This window comes from Poecile atricapillus, chromosome 17, assembly GCF_030490865.1.
Source record: "Poecile atricapillus isolate bPoeAtr1 chromosome 17, bPoeAtr1.hap1, whole genome shotgun sequence".
Taxonomy (NCBI): domain Eukaryota; kingdom Metazoa; phylum Chordata; class Aves; order Passeriformes; family Paridae; genus Poecile; species Poecile atricapillus.
The window spans coordinates 9,860,434-9,879,121 of record NC_081265.1 but is presented as its reverse complement, the minus strand read 5'-3'; the positions used below and the strand labels follow the sequence as shown (position 1 = coordinate 9,879,121).

Below are 18,688 nucleotides of genomic sequence, written 5' to 3'. Positions count from 1 at the left end.
CCCTTTCATTTGTTTAATATGGACTTGTCAGCAAAACATAAATGGGAAGGAACTACCCCTGGGAACAGCCCTTCCTACAGACAAGGCAGAGCTGGGCACAGACAGGAACCCAACACACAGAAACTGAGAATGGCTTGGGCTGCTGCCTGGGCAAGGAATGCCATGGGACAGGGGACCTCAGCCAGGGAAGTTCAGAACTGCATCCTGCTGCTCCACAGAGCTGCATCCCAGCACACAGCAAAACCTGCAAGCTAAAAGCTGCTCACTTTAGGCCAGCAGAAAATCAGTTCCACTGGATATTTTCCCCCTCATTTCACCATTTATTAATACCCTGACTGCTTACTGTCAGGGTCTCCCAAATCTAGGTTAGCAGAACATCAACACACCTCGTGCCTCACCTGACAGCACAGTTTTGCAGAATTATTCACTAAGGCAAATCTGCCAGCCTGAACTGAGACTTGCTGCTGATTTCCCATGAAAGGGCTGTAGAGCACTGGGGATTAAATCCTGCCACTTCTCAATGGCTTACAAGAGAAATTCAGACACCTGTGTTACATTCCTTTCATTTACAACAAGGAGAGGATCTGCAAAGCATCTCTTTCCAGTAAAAACCTTTGATCTTCCAGCACGGAGAACAGCAACTGCCTTTTCCTTCTCATCACAAAATAACCTCCACCTTCAAATCAAAGGTGTTCTTCTGGAGGAAAAGAAGTGGAGGCACAGCAGAAACCATCACTTAACAGGAAAGGACCACAGGTATGTGCCAGCCTGTGCCAGATCCAGGCCAGACCCCTCCTGCACTCTTTAAGTGCCACCAGCTTCATCATCAACAATCACTGAGTACTTGAAAAAATAAATTAACACCAAATAGCTCCTGTCATTCTCATTAATTGCTGGTAAGTACAACCTACAGAAATTGCCTATGAAAGGGAAAGCTAAATGGATAAATGCAGTCATGCTATTGTCATCCTTTCCTTCAAAATACATGTGACATTTGCATGGAACATGCACAAAGTCAGCAGATACACTTCCAGCACTTTAACAAATGGTTTAAAGAGAAAACTACAATTAAAATACACTCTGGGGGTAATTAAAGCAAACACACTGTCACTATTTAGCAGTTAACAGTATTTTAATGGAAAATACTCAACATCAAAATTTTTCTTTGCTGCAAACCACTTTTGCCAGGAACAAATGGGGTTTGTTCTATCAAAAGAATCTTCTTAAGTGCTTTCCTGTTAGCTCACTTCTTAATCTGCCTGGTTAAAATCTAAAGGGTAAACAAGCTCTCAGCAGCTCTCTGGGCTGACACATCCTGCAGCACAGGCAGCTGCTCCAGCCATGGCTCTACCCAGAGGAAGGTCCCAGATCCAGCCCACCCAGCTCATCAAAGGCTCCCCCCAGACCCACCCATCAGGATGGACAAGGCCCACTCCCATTACCTTATATTAGACTGAACTTCCTGACAAGGAGTCTCATCTTTACCTGCACAGGTTTTAAACTAACAGAGCATAGGGTTTGCCTGGACACGAGGAAGAAATGTTTTGCCATGAGGATGGTGAGGCTGTGGCACAGGGTGCCCAGAGAAGCTGTGGCTGCCCCATCCCTGAAGTGTCCAAGGCCAGGTTGGACAGGGTTTGGAGCAACCTGGGATAGTGGAAGGTGTCTGTGACCATGGCAGGGGTGTGGAATGTTAAGGGCTTTAAGGTCCCTTCCAACCCAAACCATCCTATGATTCAATGACTAACTCCAGGAACAGCTAACCGTGTTTGATCCAGACTTCCAAAGCAGCAAACCAGGCCAGCAGCCCCAGCAAGCGAGCAGGCACTCATTCTTCCCCTTAGCAAGATGTGAAACCTTCCTTGGAATAACTCTGAACAACTTTGTGCAAACCAAGACTTTCTACGCACAGATGCACAACAGCAGTCGTTCCTAGAGAAAGAGACAATCACAACTCTTGGAGCTGAAGATCTCCACTAGGCAACACTTCAGGAACTGCCCAGCAGCAAGAGCATGTGGACACAACCCGGTATTATCAACTATTCTTGTGTATCTTCTGCATTTTTAAGGCAAACTGTGATGCTCCAGCAAAGAGGTGCTGAAGTACTGGTTTAAGGCTTTTTCTTAATGCTTTTCAGCCTCCTGGGTCTGACCTAGCTGTATTCCTGCCTCCAGGCATAGGAGTCAGCAAAGTGAATTTAATGGAATCATTTAACAGCCTTCCTGGGGCACTCCATGGCAGTCCATGGCTCACAGCACGGCAGGTGAGAAACCACCAGCACATTGCTGCTTGCAGGGCAAAGTGCACTGCAATTCCAGAGCTGGAAGCACACATTTTCACTCCAAAACTGTCAAGGTCAGAAAGCCACAGTGATGCTCTAGGGATTTTTGTCACCTGCTCTCTGGAAGCCCTTTGGCTTCCATGCTACCAGCACCTGTGCTCTGCAGTCCTTTGCCACCAGCAAAGCAAAGCAGCTCCCGTGCTTTCCTACACTTCCAGGTAGCCAATACAGTGCACAGGGCTGGGCAGAAAGGATTCACTGGTTACCAGTCCTCAGCTTGTGGCAGCCTCAGAACCCCTTAACTCCGGAAATGACAAAACAACCAATTCCCTTCCCTAAGATCCCATTCATCACCAGTTTACTGCAGGGGCTACCAACCAGTTAGACCCAGATGCTTAGCTCTGGAAAAACTCCGTTATATTGCAAAATCAGCAGATGACAAAGCCTTTTTATTTCTTTTTTTTTTTTTTTTTTTCCTGTGGAGTATCTTTTAGTCAAGAATTTTTGTTGGTAGCAGACTTCAACCCTTCAAACACTCTATCCCTGACAGCAGATCTCAGCTTCAGCTGAAAAGCACTGCTGTGGAAGTAACTAAACTCCTGCATTTACAGTCTTAACATGCCAAACAACTGTGTGCTGGCAGCAAGTTGACAAAAAAGCAAGCCACTGTCCTTAATAAATATTAATTAACCTTCTTGGGCTGTCATAGTTCATATGAACCATGGGGTGCCAGCTGCTCCCAGCAAGTCCCATCTCTAATTCGGTTTCACCTGCAGAGCCAATAAAACAGCTCCATCAGACAGTCACCAGCAGGTCACTGCTCCCTTGTGCCCACAGACCACTTCTCCCCATCCAGACACCCCCAGGCAACAGCTCCCTGGGGCAGACGCTTCCCTTCCATCTCTTTTCACACCTCAGTCACTGAGTATTCACCAGAAAGGTCTATACATCTGCCTCAGTTCCTGCCACAGAGCTCTAGCTTGTTTGAAATTCCAGCTTCAAACACCAAGTTACCTAAATATCTGTATATCTTGAGCTAATAGAAAGCTATTAAAGAATAAATAGGTGCTTTCCAACCCTGTCCTAGGGGAATAATTCTGACACATGGGCTCACTCTGTGCTGGAACACTGAAGCATGGCTCCTTCTCAGCTCTTCCAAGACAGAAAAACACTAGTCTGTGAAAACTAATGACCAACAAAGGATTTTCTATATAAAGTATCTCAGAAGCCATGTCTCTGAACTGTCACAAAATATACTGAGATAAAACCCCAAAACACCAACTGTTTAAAAAACATTAACAATTATCTCTTCAGATATTAAAATTGCTGCAACAAATTTGCACACAGAGTAAAAACAAAAAAAAAAATCTTTATTGAAAATTAAATAAATGCAAAGGCCCAAGATTACTACAATTCAGATTTATGTTAAAAAAAACGCCAAAAACTGAAACAAACCATGCTACCCCTATGTCACAGGCAAAGCAGAAGGCACAAATCTATCTCAACAAATGGTGACCTTTTAAGAAGTCTTGAGATCTTGCTGCACCAGCACTGTGAGAAACTGGCTCTCTCAGGAGGAGGAATGGTGTATCTGGTTAGTTGCGAGAAAAACAAAATTCTCAGTACCAATATTGGTAAGAAAGCAAGGATAATGTTTTAAAAAAAGGCATAGCTTTCTCTCTTTGTGCTTTTGCACAGAAGCTTATCTGAAAGCCTAAAGTAAGCGACCATTTCTCATTCATTCACAGAAAGGAGAGCACCAGCATTAAGAATCTCCTTTTATCTTTCAACATTTCCTCTAAAAACATAAATAAAACTGATTTTTTTTTTTCCAATCAAGCCCTCGGTTGCACTGCTTTGAATACAGCAGTCCCATCTTCAGGATCCAGGGGACAAATACTGGCATCTAATATGAAAGGAGTGGACCAGGGTAACGTATGAAGAAACAAACTTTAAGACTGAATAGATTGTTTTGTTCCCAGTAAGCTGAAGGTTTGGAGTAAATCTCTCCATATTAAACAATATTTTAAAACAGATGGTCCAGCTGCTCATGCCCAGGCAATTTCCCACAGAAGCTCAGCTCTCCAGCACTGCCACCACAGCAAAAGACCAGACCTGGTCAAGCACAGCTTTCCACACTTTCATCAAAGACACCCACCCAGAGAAAGGGAGGATATGTACAGTGGCTTTTTGGGAAATTCCCCCATAGGTGCTGCTAATGACAGTTCACCTGTACAACAGCAACCTGGGCAAGCAGCATTGCCTGCAGCCAAGGCAGACTCACAGAATCCCAGAACAGTTTGGGTGAGAAGAGACTGAAAACCATCTCATTCCACCCCCTGCCATGGGCAGGGACACTTCCCACTATCCCAGGGTGCTCCAAGCTCCATCCAGCCTGGCCTTAGATACTTCCAAGGATCCAGGGACAGCGACAGCTGGTCTGGGCAGCCTGTGCTAAGGCCTCATCACCCTCCCAGGGAACAATTTCTTCCTAATAACACTGATATCACACCAGACAACCACACTGCAGACCTGGGTACAGATTCATTGCTTGATATAAGGGACACGTCATGGCAAAGCTCCCACTCTTTGAGCAGTGACAAGGCAACGCTCAGAAGAGGCAGGTGTGATCCAGCAGCCTCTGGGATGCAGGCACTACAGCAATGTGCACAAGGAATTTAGCACCACTGCACTCTCAGGAAGCAGCAACCTTGCTGTTTACCCTTCTAGTAGGGTAAATAACTAGGGGCAAACACAAAATTTTGCTGCTAAAGAAACAAGCACCATAAAACCTCTCAATAAAAATTCCCCAAGCGCGCTGGATTTTGAAAGCCTGTGTAAAAAAAGCTCTACTGGTGTGCAGAGGGCAGGCGGGCCCTCAGTCCGGAAGGAGCCTGAGAGTCTGCCCAGCTAATCCCCGCGGTCTCACGCTGGGTAACAGAAGACTGTTGCAAAAATATCAGCCAGTAGCCCCAACTCAGATCCAGCTATCTTCTTCCCTTGCCCTTGTCCCTATTAGTTCCTTAACCCTCCAAGCTTCCAGGAAAAGGAATCATGCACCAGCCCTACATACAAACTGACTATCCCACAGAAAAGCACCAAGTGTCCCCTCCTGGCTCCCACAAGGTGTCCCAGCACCACAAAGAAGTTTTTCACCTTTGCAGCCACCCATGTGTGGCCTGTGGCCAAGGCAGCACTGCTGCCCACCTGGCCCATGCTCACCACAGAGCAGAGTGACCCACAATGTCTTGGTTTATGATGCTGCAACTTGTCCACTAGAGCACGGCTCCCAAGTTTTTGCTGAGAAGGTGGGAGCTGCATGACCTTGTATCAATGATGTAAAAATCACCTCTGCTCGTGGCATTAGCACAGCTTAGGTCTGCTCCTGGTGCTGCTGCCCTCAGAGGTGTCTGAGAAGGGGGAAAGCTGAGGTATATCAGCCTGGCCTTGCTGCCCATGTTTTCTGCTCCACACAAGACCATCAGCAAACTCCAGAGACAATGTGAACTCCAATGATACTGCAAATAACATCACATCAGTAGGAACAGTGCACACATATGCTGGAAGGGGAGAGGAGGCTGGTTCCTTGCCTAGCCCAAAGCACACCACTGCAGGAATACCATCACACCCTGAAACACCTCCAATACACAGGCATTACAGAAGGAGCAGCAGATGCATGTTGAAGATGCCAGATCAACAGCTACATGGGTGCCATGAAGTCACTAAGGTGTGGCAACAGAAAGAATCCATCAGCTAATGACTGAAATAGTCTACTGAAAGCCAAGAGTCCTAGCTGTTCTTAAAGAGGAGTCTGATGCTTATGCATGACATAGAAAGGGGTAACTAGTGGAACCAAATATTAAACTTGTCATAGGAATCACTGGGCACCCAGCTTGCCAGGTCCCTTAGCAGGGGGTAAGGGCATTAGCTGGGCTCTGGCTGGTCCCAGTAGAATGTGTGTGCCCATGCAGTGCAGACAATTCTTTCACTGTGTTGCTATATGTCATTATTTCACTTCTCTTTTCAAAGAGATTTCCAAAGGTTTTTGCATTTCTTTGAGTCCTAACATGGACCAGATCATATCAAACCCACAGTTATCTAAAACAACTGCCATACTTGGGATTAAATCAAGGTTGGAAGAGCAGTCACTTTTCCCCTGGAAGGAGTCAGGGTGCTGTCCTGCTGGGCAATAAAGCAGCAGCAGCTCCTGACAGCTTGGGTGAAGAGGACCCAAACTTCCCCTTCACCAGCTCAGCTGCCATGGAGCGACCTGTGTTGGCTGCTACACCCTCAACTCTTGAACACAATGTCTGAAGGGACGGGAAGATATTAACCCCAGTCTTATTACACCCTCCATTTCTGCATTGCTCAACAGCAAGGACATCAGCCTGTTGAAGAAAGCATTATCTGTGTTTGGTTTGGGTCTCAAGGAGTCAGGACATGCCAGTACAGGATTATTCTGAGAACACTGGGCAGTCAGAGCTCTGCTGCCGAAGTCAGAGTATCACTCAGCTCTGAGAGGGAAACCCTACACAAACCTTCTCAGAAAGCTGCTATTTACTATGTGGAAACAACACTGCAGACAAGTGGCTCCTGGACTGTGTCCCAGGTACTGTGAGAGCAGCACAGTGCCCTGGTATGGGACAGGGTGCCGCTCAGACTTTTGGCAGCTCATGATGAAGCAGGGCTCCTGCTGCCAGTTCAGTTCCACGCTCCCATTCAAGTCAGCCCTGACTAAGGCCTGTCTATATTAAAGCAAATTACCAGACCTAGAAACATTGCATGGCTTCATTGAAATAAACTGTGCATTCACACATTCTTCATTTCCTGTATTTTTGTAGGGCAGGAAATAAACAGCCATACCAGCAAATCAGACTGGGAATTTCTTCAACTCACAGAATATACCAAATCATGGACCTGATGGGGAAGCCAGCTAAGCCCTCCCACATGACCCTGCAGACAGACACACATGAGCCTCAGACACCAGCTCCCACCACTCCTCCTCAATCTTTGCCACTTCCACACTTGCTGAAAAGATCCTTCTCCCATTTCCTCAGCTGCAGTCCTCATCAGCAGGATCAGCAGGGATGAAACCACAGAAACGGGCCAGAGAGTAAATTTTTGTTCTCAGCCCCATGGACATCTAGCACTGAAACAAGAGTGGCAAAGCTTAACCCATAAGAATCTATCTGGCTATGTATGACTCTGGCATAACCAGCTGGGCAGATAAGCTCCAGACTATTAGTCCAATTCTTCTCAAAAAGAAACAAATTAATTAGAAATATATTTTAAAATAGATTTTGCATTTCCAGGAGAATGCTGGCAGGCTTGTTCAGATATTCCACAACATGTAGCTCCAGTGCAGAAAGAACCCAACTGCCAAGCTGCTGCCTAAAGCAGCACATATCTAAACCTTTGCATCTAACTCTCTTCTTCCAACAGAAGTCTGAGCTCATTCACAACTCCTTTGTGTCAACTTGCACACTTACTTACACCTTAGTGTCACACTTTCTAGTGACAACAGCTGGCCTACACTGGATCAGAAAGCTGACCTCTTCCCCAAATCACAAAGTAAACCAGTTCTAAAAGCCGATATGCAAATATCCCACTTCCCACACACTGATTGTTGCAGCTACCCCAAGGCAAAAAGGACCTTGAACATCTCAGCTCTCAGCCACCATTGCACAAAGCCATTCTGACCATCCTCCCCCTTCCTACTTTCTGCCCAGGCAGGTTTCTGAGTGGGGCAAGAGGAAACAAGAGGGTATGAAAGGTAGGATGAGGTTTCCAGAGTTCGGCATGAGACCAAGTCCTGAACTGACAGTGTTCAGGAGAGGAACTGGTCTTTACAGGAAAACTCAAATATGGTCCCACTGCTCCCCAGAAGAGATTTCCAAATGCAGTGCTTTCATCTTAGTCCACAACCCCTCCCAGGTCAAACAACACAGCCATATGTTTTTAAAGGAAACTGTTTTATCTCTGTCCACAAACCTCTTCAAAGTACAAACACTTTGCTTTCTGGTCCAAAAGCAAAGTGATAGCTAAATCACTTCAGAGAACCACTTTCAAAGAATTAGGTCCAAAGCAAACCACACAACCCTTTCGGTCCACAGGAAAAAAAATAAGCCTAGACAAAACCAGATAAAGGATAAATTCCCATTCTGCTCCCAACAGCTGTCCTCCTTACGCCACAGGGCATCTCCCAAAGCACCTCAGAAAGATCAGATAAATTATTCAAAACACAGACTAATTCCTGGTGCTTGGACTCTCTGTTTGCTCCAGGACCAGCAGAGCTGTCTGGTTCCTGGAGGGCTCACCCTGCCTCCAGTAAAGGGCAAACACCAAGGCATTGATTTGCAGAAGAGGAAATCAATTTAGCAGCTAATAAATACACAATTTGTGCAGTACACATACTCCCATCTCCCTTGATGCTCATCTGGAAGTAAATGGGCCAAACACACTAAACACTGTCACTGTACTACCCATGTGCACGGCAGTTCAGCTCACCTGACAGGAGAACCAGGAAAAATACACCGTGTTTTATTTCCTCACTAACAGCAATAACAGGGATCTCACTACCGAGGGTACAGCCTGAGGTGTCAAGGTCACACATTTTGGAAGATGCTCTGCAGCATCACATGATACTCCTGATGCAAATCCAGGCCAAAGATACCCCACATGCCCCTCACAGGATCTATGCAGGCACAGAGCAGGCACCCAAATGGGCTGCAGAGCTCCACTGGGACCCTGCTTAAACAAACCTACGACATCTGATAAAAATCATGTTTGCACAGCTTTCCACCTAACCACGAGGAAACACAGACATGTTACATCTGCATGAACTGCAGGACTGATCTTGAAGAAACAGCAACCTAAGCAGACCAGGAAACTCCCATCATGGGGAGCTTCGAGATCTAAAGCTTCCCCTCAAACAAAAGCAAACCCAGTATGATTGCAGATGACCATAAGAACCAGAGTAATGCAACATAAAATAGAAGTGGAATGAGAAGTTTAGAACCAAAATCAGCACCACAGCCTGTCCAGGACACCAGCTCCAAAATGCACTTGTTCAGGCTGACAAAGCTTTACTGCTGAGGCTGTGGCAGCTCAGCTGCTGAGGCAGAGCAAGTTTTCAACTCTCCCATCCCTCCTTATCATTATTTCCAAATGTATTTGGCTGCCAAAGTTTATCAGTCTTCTTTTACATCCTTTGGTTTAAAACATATCCCTACTGTCCTCAGGGTGCTCCGAGTTTGCCATATTAAATCACAGGAATTAGTTCAAGTCTTTCTTACTGTAAATCTCCCTGCAGTCTATCCTTCAGCTTCAGGGTCTCAGGAAAAAGGCCAATTCACTCAGACACAGTTCCACAGAGGCACGACAGGTCCTGAGCTGGGACCGCTCATGAGGCAAGGGGACAAACACAGTCCAGCATGGGAAATGCCTACAAGGTGAGCAAACAGATGGGCTGTGTATGTAAAAGGTACATCCACACAGTTCTTGCAGTCAGTTCAACGCTGGTAGCACAGGAGAACCCCTTCGAGAGGCTGCCACATGAGGTGTCACCTGCAGTGACAGTTTTCCAAGCATCTCATATACAGTTTACATAAATCCACCTAGTAAACCCCAGCAAGAGATCTGTAACAGACATAACCTGTCCATCAATTCAGCAGCAGTACAAAGAGGTGGGTGGGGGTAGAAAACAGGGTGCAAAGTCACAGCAAAAATTATTTTGTCTTGTTCAGACACTAACATAACCACAAGTAAAAACCAAAGCTCCAAGGCTGCACAAATCCTTCCTGCAATCCTGTCCCAGGAGAACGAGATGAAACACACCCTTCCCTGCATTTCACACTTCATGAACAATGGCTTAACCCCTTGGCACCTTCAGGATAACTCTAAGCACTTTCCTTCTCATTGATTTTGATAATCAAGTATTTCAATATTTTGACAGCCAAGTCAGTGCCAGCTGCAAGGGGTGAGCCTCACACTCATGTTCCACATCCTCCAAACCAGGGGCACAATAAACATGCAACAGCTGCTTCATTCTCAGCCTAGCAGAGACACAGTACTCAAGTTATCTATGAGCTGAACTGAAGAAACACAGGTGAAGTGTCTCTCTCCAGGGATTTATCGTAAGTAACTACTGCACATCAAGTAACACACCTTTTCAAAAGACATTTTTCCATGCCAAACAAGCACTGCACTGTCATTTACCCATTGCTCACACATCCCTTCTACAATCAAACAAATGCACAACATGAAAAGAAACCTGAGTACCCAGAAGACAGACAAAATCCCTCTGCAGGGAACACCAGCCTGGAATAACATGGTGGAAGATTCCCATTACTGAAGGCATTGGCCAAGGGAGCAGCAGAGGAACTGCATAGGGAGAACCAAAAACCAGAAATCAACCAAACTGATACAAAACCTGTTTAAAAATGCAATAACTCCTAGGCAAATAGACTTAAAGACACAGATTCTTTTGAAGCGTCATTGGAGGGACTCAGTTTCTCATTGCAGAAGAGATGTTACAGTCCAGCAATCATAAATGATCAGGATCAACAAAGGAATCCCCAAAACATTTGTTCATCTCTCCAAAGCCAGCAGACAACACTGTACAATAATAAAAATAATCCATCCTGACCCAAATATCCATGAAAAAGCCCATATCACAAGGTGATACTTCTTGAACCACAGTGAAAAGGTTCAACTGCCAGTATCAAGCAGGTTTTCCTCACCTTTCTGCTGCATAGCAATCCCCACCTTCCTGAGCAGATGCTGCTGTCTTAGGGCAGAAGGCAAAGACACACATGCACATCTAAGGAGGCATTTAAATACAATGAAACCCATTTTAAATGGGGTACATAAAGCGGGAATATCACCAGCACCTTTCCAACACTGGTCCAGATCAGTGCACTCCAGCCTTTGAGAGGATGTCACAAACATCACATCCATTCAGACATTTTTATACCTTCTTTATAAACATCACTTCAGCGCAACCTGGAGATGGATATTTGCTGCCAGTTCCTACCCACAGGGCAGAGCACTACACAAACACACTGCACAGTTTCTTCCCTGCACACAGGTTTCCTTTCTAGTCTCCACAGGCTACAACAGGTAGTCTACTTCCTCCACCGAGAAGCAGACCTCCACATTTTTTTTCACATAAAATCTTATCAAACCTAACTCCAACAGAAGACATCCAACTTCAAAGCTGCAAGATGCTAAAAAGCTGTTTATGTGTGTTTGATACATGCAGAGCTTAATGTGGTTACACAAGATTCCTGTAAGCAGTGCTTCACGGTATACACACAAATTTGATTTCAGGAATTCCTCAACAAGAAATGGAAAGCACACATTTTGGCTTTTTCTGCTTCATCACAAAAATCATCTTTTTCTTGCAGGCTGACTCTCATTTTGATGGGCAACAGTGTGACTTCCACACCTCCCGGCTTCTTCAAATCAGCATAAAATAACTGAAAAGGCCTCCCAGCATCTGAGGAGACTAACCAGTACTTCTGGGCTGCCCCTTTACCAGGAAAGCAGACATATCAAAAACAGTTGATTAAAAGTAAAAAAAAAATGGAAAGCCAAAATGCAAAACCATATGCCCACATCCCAATACAACAGACACACAAGCTTATGCCAAGACTCAAACACAAAGCAGGCATGGCCTTAAGGCCCATTCAGGAATAAACTGGGGACACAGATGAACTAAAATTCACTGATTTGCTCACCACACAACTTTTATCATTCTTAACAAATGCAAATATGTCCAAGTAGACATACACCCATTAATCTGCCGGAGTCAGGCTGCATCGCTGCTGTTTGATAACACACAGAGGTTTGATAATTCCACTGAAGGCAGGAGCGGGGAGGGGAGCAGCTCCAGTCACTCCATGCACCCACCAAGGCAGCAAGAAACAGCTGCTCTTTTCTTTCTTTCAGAAAGAGAAAGGTACAGGACAGTTTCCTTGTAAACAGGAACTGATCATCCAACTTCAGTAAGCCACTGATGTCAGGAATGGCACCCAAGGGTAAGAGAGGGACTCTAGTTCAATTCCTCATGCACTCAGACACCTCTTAAAAACCTCCCTCTCCAGGCTCCTTGCCTCACACCCACCAAGGACTCTCTCACCACAGACAGACCTCCTCTGACTTTTTGCTAAATTAGCTGGAGTTAGGTGAAGAGGGCAAAGACATCAATGAGGGAGCAAACAGGACCACACACAGGTGAAGGGAACTGAGAATCCCAAATTCTTGTTGAACCGGTCAGGAATTCCCAGGCAACACATCTGAGCCATGATATAACTCTGAGAAGACAGACGCAGTAGCTCTGCTTTGCTTTTTAAAGACACCAAAGCACACCAGGCAGTATTTGGAGAAGTCCCAGTTGCCTCCAGTTTTCCTGAGTGCCCAATGCAGCTGAGCTAATTCCACAACCATCAGTTACAAGTGGTTCCAGTTCCTCTTTGGCACTGTAGTTAGGATGAGTGACTCCACAGGTTGTAATTAGAATCCAAATTCTCCCTATGCCTTGGAATAAACTACATTTCTAGATTTCATACCACCATTCTTCAAATTATCATTTTCTGAGTAATGTTAGCAGTAATGACTATTACTAATCTTGGCAATGAAAGAAACACAAAATTGTTCCAATTATAGTTTGGGTGTTGCTTTTTCCTTAATTCACTTCAAAGGTACCCTACTTCCCACAGAACCTGTTTCCTCCACAAAACATCCAGGACACTAAATATTCAGGACTGTTCCTCAACTTTAACGTGACACATGACTAAGAACGACAACTCTTCACACCAGCAGTCACCAGCATCTGGACAGACTTCAGTGTGCACGCAACAGACATTTAAAAAATTATGGAACAGGTTCTATTTTAATACTCAGAATTCCAGCTCTCCTTTGTCTCTAAGCTATGCCTTGACCACAGCACCATGAACTGCACTGGCCAGGAGACCCTGGGAAGAAACAAAGCCCCAGCTGATCCAGGTAGCGGAAAGAAGACGTGAGAGTGAAGCTGGGGCATGCAGAATAAGGGCGAATAATAAGGTCTGAAGCAACCCCTTGCTTGACAACCAGGCTTGAGGGCCATGGCTACACAGTGAGCCCAGCACACGAACAGGCCAGTGTCCCTTCACTTCTTGTACTGTCATCTGGATGACTTTAGCCTGTGTGCATCAAAAATGATGTAAGATACAGAATTAAGACCAAAACTGCGTGGCCTGCAGAGACCTTCTGGATCTGTTGCCCTTGCCCTGGACATCAATGTGATGAGCCTCAATTTCTCTGGAGACTTCTCCCCTGTACCATCACCCTCACAATTCTTCCCTACCCTCAGGCCCTGATGAATGCCCTCACAGCTGACACTCCTTATAAAACTGCCAGCCTTGACACCAAAAGAGAAACCCCCGTCGAGGGACTCATCTCAGGTGAGCTTGCCCAAGCACATGGCCTCTGGGCAGGGTCTCCAAAAGGAACTGATTGCTGCCCAGAGAAGCACTCACAGTCCTTTGGCATGGGCATCTCCCACTCCCACCTCCCTCACAGCAGCAGTTGCACAAGCCAGGTCAGTGTTTCTGGCTGAAAATTAACTGAGCAAAACTTTTTTTTTTTTCTTTTAAATATAATTATTTGTTTCCAGCTTAATTACTTCCTTGCTCCACCTTGTCACGCTGTTTAAGCCAATTAAATCAACACTGATGCAGTCCTACCTACTCTCCTCCCCACCCAGCCATGCATTCCTACACCTCCCTTGCTCCAGAGTGCCTGCTCAAGCCCCACCACAACACAAGCTGGGTATCCCAACTGTGGAAGGCTCAACACTTTTGTGGGGTTTTCTTTGTTCAGCTCAGCTTGCCTTGGCATCAGCACGAACACATGTTGTGGGCAAGGCTACTGTGCATCTTGGAGAGCAGCCAGAGCTGCCCCAGCAGCCTGCACACCACCAGCCCCTGCACACCACCTGCAGCCACATCCAGCCCCTTCCCAGCCCATCCAGGTGCTGTGGCAGCACAGGTCCTCCTGGGACAGAGCTTCTTGCAATTCCAAGAAGCATCAAAGTCACAGGAACCTGCTGCTCCAGAGCCCAGCCAGGATCCCACACACAGCTCCTCCTGGGACACCTGAACACTCACCTGTTACCTTAGGAAAAAAACACCAGCACTTGGGCATCATCACACTGGCCCATGGTCCTGAATTCATATTTAAACAGCCACTATGAACCAGCTACAGCAGAACCAAATGCCCTTTGTCCACTGGAGAGAGCATGCATCACCACAAGCTCACAGGGCATCACAGGTGCCAGGGTGCAAAACCAAGTCTCAGCCTTGGAAGATACAGGTGATTCAGAGGAACAATTCAAATATGAGAAGTGGGTCATGTGGAAATACAACAGGCAATATTGAGGGTTGTAAATGCACTACAAGAACAAGGCTTGCTCTTATTAAATCACAACTGCTTTGGCATATCATGGTCAAGTTTTTAACCCATGCATTTAATTCACAAGGTCTGGGACTCCGGTTTTTCAAAGACAAGTAATACTACCTTGATAAGGCCCAAAAGGTACCCAATCCTCCATGTAGGGGAAGCTACAAGGAGCCAAAATTCAACTTTTTACTCCAAATATACCAAACTCTTCAGTTTTATCATCAGTTTTCTGGCCAAACAAGCTCCCACCAGTCTCAGCACAGCCCATACCAGGAGGACAGAACACAGAATATAGCAAATAACTGTGACAAACATTATTTCACAACAGTACCTGCATTTCTGTCAAGAGAGAGAGCAACCTTTCCTTTTTCCTGGTCCCAAAACAGGGTAAACTGCTTCTTTAATATTACTGTCCCTGTACTTAATCAAAAAAAAGAAACAAACCAGCACCGTGCCACCTCAGCTTACTAAGGCCTAAAGCGTTTTTCAAGCAGAGAGCATTTTTCAGTGGTCTAACTTTAAAGGAGAAACTCAAAAGGTCTGCTGAGGCCTTTCTGAAAAACAAATATCCACCGTTTTTGCAAGGCTGCTCAACCATCAACAAGTGCAGGTGGAAACCAACACGACCCGCTGCAGCATTGTAAATTTCCATCGGAACGGAGCGAAACTGAACCGCAAGTTCGCGCTGAACTGATTTTAGTTGAACGTTTGTTTTGAGAAAAGCGCACGGTGGAGGCGGAGGGCCGGGGGCCGGGGCAGAGCCGTCGTGCCGCAGCCCCGGCCCGGCCGCACCGCGGGGCTCCTGCGGCCACGGGCCGCCCCCAGCGCACTTGGCTCCGGCCGGCCCCCCCAGGGATGCTGCTGCAGCCGCGGCCTGCACCGGTCACCCGGAGCGGCCGCAGAACCGTTCCCCGCCGGGAGAGGCCGGAGCCGCGTCCAGCCCGGCCTTTGTCCCGGCGGCCGGGGCCGAGCTCGGGGCCGAGCTCCGGGCAGGCCCTGCGTCCCGGCGGGCAGGGCCAGGGCCGCGCTTCCGCGCGCCGGCCGCGACCAGGCCGCCAGCGGGGCAGGCCCGGAGCGGGGGCACCGGGGCCGGGCCGAGCCGGGGCCGGGGCTTCCCGCGGGCAGCGCCGCTGCACAGCCGCGGCCCAGCGCGGGGAACGCGAGCCGGCAGCGCCCAGGGGTCCCCACGGCCCGGGCAGGGCGAGACCCGCGGCGGCTCCAGCCCGGCCCGGCGAGGCCCGGCGCCGCCCGGGCCGGCGGTGCTTACCCTGCATGCTGCTGCTGCTGGCGGCGCCCGGCCCGGGCCCGCTCCCGCTCCCCCCGGAGCCGCCGCTGGGGCTGGGAGTCGCCATTGTGCGCGGAGCGGGAGCAGCGGCGGCGGCGCTGCGCAGGGCCCTCCCCGGCAGGGCAGGACACACGGCCCCGCCGCCCGTCCGCCCCCGGCTGGGGCCGCGAAACCCCTCCCCGCCGGGGCCCCGCGCCTGCGGCACCGCTGCGGCGGGGCGGAGGCGGCGCTGCCTCCCGCGGGGGGACGGGGCATCCCCGGGCGCTCCTGCGGCTCCGTTCCTGCGCCCGCGGGCCGGGGGGCCCCGCACCGCCATCGGCCACTCCAGCCCCTCAGCCCGGACATCTGCTGTCCTGTCTCGCGTCCCCTCGGGGGCCGGCAGTCGGCCCGAGCAGCTTTATCGCATTTCTCATTTTCACCCTAGGGTTAGGGCTTCTGCCAAATAGGCAGCCCCTTGCAAACTTCTCCCGACTCCCCCGAGACCACAGGGCACAACTCCTTGCCGTGCTTTCCCGGACACCCAGGGCATCAGCGTCTTCTGCTACCATCACTCTCCCCCTCATTTTCTTTCATCTCTTGGCCACTGCTGTTCATGTCAGCACATGGTTTCTGACCATTCCTCTTAACTCCAGAAAACACTCCTAGTCATAGGGGCAGCACATACTGTGAATTAGAGCAGTGAAATTGTTGTTCCAGAGCTGTGGGTCCTCTCCAGCCTGCTGCATGACACAGGGGAGTCCCTTCACCTGCAGAAGGCCTTGTGTCTGACCCCTTTTATGAATGGAGATGGGCTGAGGAAAGTGCTGGATGTCCCACGTTTTAAAAGTATGAGGACTGTTGCTCCATTCCCAAGTCACCATGGAGGTGATAATACAGCCCTGAACACACTCTGGAAGTGCCTCCAGGAACTGCAAACCATCACCCTTCGTGCAAGGGCAGTAGAGGAGGAGGTTGGGGCAGGAGCTGCCTGTCCATCCTGCCTTTGTTTTTTCTTCTTTCTCTCCCAGCTCAGCTCAGATTGATTCCTCTTGCCTCATGGTAAGACCAAGATTTTTCTTTCCTCATATGTTTTGAATGTAGGAAAGAATCTTCGTCCATCCTAGTCTTCTGGTTTCCCCGCTCAGTTGTGGGAGGGTCAGGGAGATGGGCTGGAATAGGCACAGAGAGAGCCCAGCGTCCTGCCCAAACCCTGCTCTGCAGGGAACAACTCACACTGCTGAGCTCACCTTCGTCAGGAAGCGGGAGAAGAGGTCAGAACTGGTCCTGACCATCTCCATGTTTCTGCTCCGAACTCCTGATAGTCCAGCAAATTCATATCCCTCCCTGCTGAGGATGCAGCTTTCCTTTGGGGAACACCCATAACCCCTCTGACACAAGCCAAGATCCCAGTAACCTCTTTGCTGGGTTTGAACTTAGGCTGCTGCCCTTCACTGTCCCACCTTGGCCTCCACCCTCTCTGGGGACATTGCTCACTTTTTCAAAGCTACTTCCAGTCTGGCCCCTCCACCACTTTGGTTAGGAGAGGAATGGGAGTCACTTGTACCCAGAGCTTCTGAAAGGAACAGCCCTTCCTGGGTGTGGTTACTGTGAGCACCACGGGTGGCACCCATCAGTGCCAGCACCTGGAAGAGCCTGTAACAAAGCCCACGAATACACCAGTGGAGGTGTGACCTTATCCTCTCCTCCCATATGTATGGGACACCTCATTGCCTAGCACCAGCAGAATCCTAACCCTGTACCTTCATCTACACTGGGGAGCACCAGGGATGGCTGCTCTGTGAGAGAAGTGTTCAATGTTTGAGTTCCCAGGTCAGGGTCTGACTCACAGCCCCAGGACACAGCTGTAACATAGCTTAGGTGAGAACCAAAGTGAGAGCTCTGGCTAAAAACAGCTGCCAGGTGAACGAGTGAAGAGTGGTTTATATGTATACATACATACACACACACATATGCAGCTTCTTTATTTTATTTTTTTTAATTGCTCCAAAGCCACCTGATGATAATTAAACCACTTGCTCTTACCAGCAAACCGGTCTTAAATGCTGAGAGTTAAACTTCTTTGGTAGAGGGCTCAGTTTGAGTCCTGACACAAAAAACGTTCCCTTCCCTAGTTCCACATCTTTCCTTTTTTCTTCCCTGTTTTGCTTAAGCCTTCTCTTCTGCATTAACCCCTGAGGGCAGGCCCAGGGTTGGCACCCTCCAGGCTTTGATGCAGAAACCCACTGCCTACTGGCAAACACTGGCACAAGCTGACTTCCACTTCTGCTGTGTGCCACCTACATGTGGTTTGCTTACAATTAGCTAAAGCCATACATTTCCTTCACTGCAAATCTGGGAGGATCAACAATACCTGTTCTGACATGTTTGTGAAACCTTTCCTTAAAGACCTCCAGTGATGGGGATTGTGCCATTCCCTAGCAATCTGTTCTGGCACATATCCTAACATCATCCAAAAGCTTAACTTCAGGGTTTGTTGTTTTTTTGTTTCATTCAAATCCTTTATATCCTGCCCTGTTCACTATGGCCACAGCCTTCTTCAAAAGGACCCCTTGGGCACTCAATGATGTGCAATGATGAACTGCAATGTTTCCCTTCTTGTCCTTGCCTCACCTTTCTCTTCTACACTTTACATCAGTTCATTTCCTTCAGCCTTTCTTCATGTTTTCTATGCCTCCCA

At 48.0% G+C, this 18,688-nt stretch overlaps 1 protein-coding gene across 2 annotated transcripts in view; it reads right to left on the bottom strand.

Moving 5' to 3' along the window:
* Positions 1-16,210, bottom strand: part of MAP2K4 (mitogen-activated protein kinase kinase 4) — a 66,217-nt gene extending 50,007 nt beyond the window's left edge. The window contains exon 1 of one of the 2 annotated variants that reach the window (XM_058852112.1): positions 15,994-16,210. In XM_058852112.1, the coding sequence (XP_058708095.1) occupies positions 15,994-16,078 (85 nt within the window). In that variant the 5' untranslated portion in view covers positions 16,079-16,210. The remainder of the gene's footprint in view (positions 1-15,993) is intronic. The other variant, XM_058852113.1, reaches the window with a different exon arrangement.
* Between the last annotated feature and the right edge of the window lie 2,478 nt (positions 16,211-18,688).